General features: G+C 35.5%; 1 protein-coding gene across 1 annotated transcript in view; it reads right to left on the reverse strand.

Annotated features, from left to right (window-relative positions):
• The window catches only part of LOC110024992 (E3 ubiquitin-protein ligase RKP), a 14,658-nt gene extending 10,276 nt beyond the window's left edge, over positions 1-4,382 (reverse strand). Inside the window, 3 exon segments of the mRNA XM_020725213.1 lie at positions 552-1,367; positions 2,449-4,061; positions 4,245-4,382. Of these exon segments, the coding sequence (XP_020580872.1) occupies positions 552-1,367; positions 2,449-3,945 (2,313 nt within the window). The 5' untranslated portion in view covers positions 3,946-4,061; positions 4,245-4,382.
• Positions 4,383-6,371: the final 1,989 nt, after the last annotated feature.

The following is a 6,371-nucleotide window of genomic DNA, read 5'->3' on the forward strand; positions in this document are numbered from 1 at the left end:
TACAAATATATATATATATATATATATATATATATTTTAAATGTTAGATCTAAGATCATTTAGTATCAAAATTAAAGATATTAAAATCTTAAAAATGTAGAAGTAAGGTGACACGAACTTTCTGTACAAGAGAAGAGAAAGAATAGGAGTTAAGTGGAGAGTCGAAACCTATTGAAACACTAAGTTGCGAGTTAAGGTAAACATTTGTGTTAGTTTCATTTATTAGAATTTTATATACATTAAATTGATATATAATTAATATGTTAATATGAAATTAAATCAATTGAGGGCAGGGAAGCTAACAAGAAAATTTTGCATGCTAGAAAGGAAGAAGATCAATTTGAAAGCCTCTAAGATAAACGTTAGGATTTATAGTATTATTAGAATTAATGATATAATTAGATATATTATTGTTATTAAAATGTTGATAAAGACTATTCAAGCATATAAATAAGTCTAATTTAAAGCCAAACTCACAAGAGTCTTTGTTGATATGAATTATACATTACGAAAATAAAACAAATAAATACATGAAGGTTTGATAAACTTGCCTGCCTGAATTTAGGAGCAACACCCAAATGATACAGAAAGAGCATGATATCAAGCAACTCCTCCTCACGTAGCGCATCTAAAGATGAGGTATTGACTAACAGCTCACTCCCAAGATGCTGCAAGGTCTGGTACCCAAAATCCGATTCTGTTCGGCCACTTGAACTAGGTTTGTCCACAATACCATCACTCAAGCTGCCTGCAGCACATTCTGCAGTAACAGATCTCTCTGGAATAGAAGAACAGGGACCGTTTGAATTTCTACCTAAGCATTTAGCATTATCTTTTGATGTTCTAAATATATCGACTTCGGAGGATGAACAACAACAAGGCTTTTGTCTTGTAGAGTGTGTTATTTTTGTATCATAGTCATGCATACATCCTTCATCCCACCACAAAACTTTTTCATCGTCACTGACATGGTGGGACATCAATAAATGGTTAATTGAACCTCCAACCCTTGAGATCCAACCTCGATGTGTATCAGCATTTAATAGCAACCCCACTGGGAAATTTCTCTTTCCACCCCTATGAAGAAAGCCTCCCCCAGCTTCAGAATTTGCAGTGGAGCCCATCAAGTCATATATGTCATCCATTGGAAAACCTTCAGATAAGAAATAAAGGATCGCCGTGTACAAAGAAACGACTGTAGAATTGTTAGACGCATCTGAAGGAGGCACCTTATGTTCTACACCCCTGACTTTCAAGATTAAGTTTTGTAGAAAAGTTCTAAACACTGATCCAGGTAATTGGCTAGGAGTTGTTGGAGGTATGAATCGTATAATCATACAACAAAGTTGCCGATGCAGCTCCTCTATCTGCATATTACACAAGCTCAACGTTAGCTCTAACATAACATGGAAAAAATAGGAATCAAGCAACAAGAATTCTCGCATAATGGCAGTGCATTCAAATGTTCTCGTCAAAAGCATAAGAATTAAATTTCCTTCCATGATAAGATAGTGAACCAGTTGAGCTATAGGAGTTGATGATGAAGAAGAAACAAAAGATTGATGCATCTGAAAATTGTACTCAAGTATAAAAAGGATGCTGAATACAGAAAGTAAACTGAATAAAGAAAGTTTCGATTATATGCTAAAAACTGTACATCATAACTGGGAATAGGTTACCACTGAATATTTATCTCGGTTATGGCTTATTGAGTAAATTCAGCCAAGCAATTAAAAAATGCTTTAACATCTGGAACATAAATCAATGAGAAAAGACATAAACAATCATACAACAATAAATATAACCATGCAGCTTAAGTTGGTATTCAAGGGCTGATAATTTGTTCGTACATTTCACTTCACTAATATTCAAAACCATAAACACATAGACTTGCATCAGTTTCTAAGAAAAGAAATATCACTTTTGTTACACATTTGGCTATTAATGCTTTCTAAGGTAAACTTGACTTTTATAAAACCTGTTAGCCACAATCAAGAGATCGAATTGAACCTCCTCCACAATCAATGTAGTGAATAATGCAATGAACCACCTAATGCAAAAAAACTAGACCTGTGCTAGGCAAGTTGTAACTACTTCATAGGATTGAGTCATTCAAATGGATTCGATCCCAGACATATATATATATATATATATAGCATTAAGATAAGTTAGTAGACATGAGTAAAATGGCGCTTCTAATAGATTACAAAATTAATCTACAACTATATAGGACATGTAATTATTATTTCAATGTACAAAAAAAACTATTTTCAGGAAGGCATTCACACTGTTGCACTGATAGTTGAAAGTGATGATAATAAGATGACCCGACCCAATCATCCGACAGGCTCAATGCTCATAACAAGTTCACCAATAAACCCATTGTAAAACAAAATAGAGAACAAGTTATTTAATAGGAAGACGAGCAATACCCCTTTGATAGCATACCTTATTAACAGCTCCAAACAAAGCTCCTGTTGTGAGAATCATACTACTTTCAGAACCAACATCATCTGACAATCCAGGCCACCATACAGATGGAATCAATAACTGAAGATCCTGCTTGTTTGGACTCTTTGTTGACAAAAAGTCTTCCAATGACGATTCAAATTCAGGCGACTGCCACCACAAAGTCATCATGTCCTTGTGGCTGAGTATATGGCAAGCCAAAGCTAAGTAAGGATATGATCCAGTATAAGGACAATCCACTAAAACAAGTGGAGCAGTCTTGCAGCTGAAGGAAAGGGCCATGATGAGATGCTGAAATAATGAAACATGACCATGAAACTCAAAAAAAAGTCCAATAACCTGATCCAAGCAAGCATAATCATGAGGAATCTGTGATCCAAACACTTCTAACATGAATGGCAAAAGTGCAGCCCATGAAATATATTCACTGCAACCTTGATTTGAGTGAATCATAGCAAAGAGCTCCTCACAAATGCCATGGGAGATAGGTAAATATAGCTCTTCAATAGGAGAAAACCTCTTCAATCTTCTCAGTTTCTCAAAGTATGCTGAATTAGATTTATCCATATGTTGCATCTCCAATAACCGAGATAAGCATTGAAGCAAATATAGTGAAGCAGTTGCAGAGCTTGGTGGAGCTTGAATAGGATGAAAGCCATCAACAGGATACTTAAACGGACGAGAACCAAAGTTTAACGCGCACCTTTCACCTTCAGAAAGAGAAAGTGCTGGATAATAACCAATCCCAGGCCCCATTTTACGGATCCCATCAAAAGCCACACCTAAAGGCACTCCATTCCTATAGAAGGAAATCATGTCCTTGTTCAAATCAATGCAGCAACCTATCACATCGCCAACAACCCACGACTGACCGTACGCTTTAGAGTACTTGTTCCACTTGCTAACCCTCCTTCCATCAAAAGCGTATGAATCTTCAGCATCACCAACTCCTTTGCGATCAGTAAAGGGACAGGAAACAGTGGCCCACCCAAGTTGCTGAACTCCGGCAGTTTCCAATGTGACTTCATACATCCATTTCCCCTTCCACACACACGCATTGGCTCGAGTGCTGCTGAAGGATGCTAAACTTTCCATAAGCAAAGTTTTGGTATTTCTTATTTCCCCAGAGATACTTGCACTATCTATAACAACGGCGTTAGAACCAAAACCACAGTCAATAACCATAATCCCATCCCTGTAAGTAGAATCCGTGGTCTTACCAACTTCCAATGCCAGTAATCGGTTGCTCAAGACAGCACGAATGAAACTAACATCAACCAATCCAGAGGACGGACGAATAGACCTGTGAGGGAGATCCAATATGTATTCTATTGTCCTTTCCACAGACTGACTCCCAAGATCATCAAAATACGAAACAAGATGAGACCTCTGCGGAACTTCCTTCTCATTGCCATCCGACAATATAGAGGCCAGCCCAGAGGAGAGCCCGGTACTCTTCTTACCTTCCTCCGCCATTTTTTCACACGAATCAGGTTTTAATACTTTATCGATTCTCGATAACAAACCCTCCACACAACAATCTCAAGCCCAACAAAGCCAATCCGAATCAGAAAAGGACGAAATTCTCGCTCCTAACATTTCACGAATAACATAATTCTTTAAGCTAGGGTTCCACTATATATGAACAAAATAATTCAGAAACTTAAAAATTGCCGAAAATCTCCCCGAATTGAAGAGATTGACATATTTCAAGATCTTGGTCAGCTTAAAAAAATTCAAATTTAAGCGATTAGGAGAGCGGAAAGTAAACTTACTGAATTTGCAGGGTTGAGATTGTTCAGCTTTTTTTAGGGTTTTCCGTCGGCTTTCTTAGGTGGCGGCGGAGCCGGATTAGGTTTTGCAGGCGCCATCAACGAGAAGACGCGGTGGAGAAAGAAGGTGGGCTAATACAAGCTGAGGCAGAGATTTTTAAAAATAAATAAATAAAACGAAATTTCTATTTTCCAAAAAATTCGGGGGACAGTACCGAACTTGCGGGCTCCCCCCACGGTGACCTTATGCGATCAATGCCACGTAGCATCAGGTCGTGTGGAGGACAGCTTTCCTAAGGTGGCCCTCAACCCCGTGGCAGAATTTTATGTTAATAAGTGCATACAATGTTCTATGCGTTCAAATGCTATCGCCATCGAAACAACGGTGGAATGAGTTGCTTTTACCAGTGGACGGTTGATCTAGATGGTCGCAGTGTTCTTTCTGTGCGGACCATATGATGCTTCGAGAAATTCTATCTCGCGCTGGCCCTAGGAGAAAACTCGCACGTGCAAAAAAAATTTATTGCTATTGTAAATAGATAATCAAGACAATTAGAATTATACCCAATAATCAACAAAATTCTAATTTCTAACCCTTTCAGGGTGGCATTTTAAAAAAAATGCAGCCCCTACATCCATTCTGTCCATTCTGTCAAGAAAATTGTATTATGTACAACCTATAGGGATAGATATGAGAAGATCATAATGTTATTCTACAATTACAAAAAATATTATAAAAGACTAACATAAGATAATGTAATTAATAAGAAATGAGAAGCAAAATCTTGATGACATAGAAGCCTTGTTGGATATAATTTTTTTGTAATATAGTTAGGTACAAGTGGGCAAAAAAGAATGATAATTTGATATATAGTAATGAGTTGAAGCTATAATACAAAAATATGAATTAATTATAATCTTTTTTTTAATTATTATTTCTTATGTTAACTAGAACTAGCTCGCAATAGATATGAGTTAGCTAATGAGATTATTTATATTTATAAACCACGTCAAGTGAAAGAGCATGATTAACTAGACACGTGCGATCAATTTTAATTGATTTTGATTGACATGACATAACATTAAATATTCTTCGAGACGATATGTCATCTAGTTGGCCTATATATTATACATATGAGATTTAAAAATGTTGCAGACATAATACAAGAATAAATAACTACTAAAATTTTGTCAAATTTACATTCTAAAAAGATATCATATCTAAAATGAAGATCTTGCTAAGATATGATTTTAAGATGATATATGTTAAGCAAGCATTAAATGACAGGAGAAATAAATCCTTATCACGAGAGGACCAGCAAAATGTATAAAAGTATTTTATCTCATAATACAAAGGCGAGTGTGATTAACACAAAACAAAGTCTAATTTTAAGCTCAAAAAATATAAATTATTAAAATGTTGAAAGAAAGAAAGACCAAGTTTAGCAGTACCAATAAATACAAGAAAAGACCTAGTAAGTAAGTTATATTTATGTATTTATCTGTGATATAATGATTGAGAGTGTAATTTCGCAGCATGAGATTTTGAATTCAAATCATACATATTGGCCTTTAGCTCACCTTTTAAAAAAAATTTATGTTGTATTTGGTAGAGTATGAATGTCGCCTTATTTTTTTCTCGCATGCTCCTTTGACGAAGGCAAAGAAATACTTCTAAAGCAAAACTTAATCACTTTTCTAACATATATAATTGTTCGTATAAATAAATATAATATGGGCTAACATGAGCAAACTAAAATAAAGTTGTTTATGATCACAATCATAAATATATCATTAACCAAATGTAAAGTCAACCACAATCAAAATATAAAATAAATAAAAAAAAAACAATAAATAAAACGAACTATAGAGATGGTCACAAAGGACAGAGTAACATTGTTTTATCCGACAATTTTATTTGTAGCAACAGCGGTTATGTGAATAATTTTAAGAAGTGAGTGGTAGATATGTAAATCTTAAAAATTTCAAGTGGGTAAATTGAGGGGCGGATAATTAAAGAAGCCTGAAGGAGTTTGGACGGCCATGAATGGAACAAAGAGGCGGGCAGCCCGCCGAGCTCTCACTTTCTCTCTTTCCTACTTTTCCGAAGATGCTTATTCGTGGATTACA

This window comes from Phalaenopsis equestris, unplaced genomic scaffold, assembly GCF_001263595.1.
Source record: "Phalaenopsis equestris unplaced genomic scaffold, ASM126359v1 Scaffold000287, whole genome shotgun sequence".
Classification (NCBI taxonomy): Eukaryota; Viridiplantae; Streptophyta; class Magnoliopsida; order Asparagales; family Orchidaceae; genus Phalaenopsis; species Phalaenopsis equestris.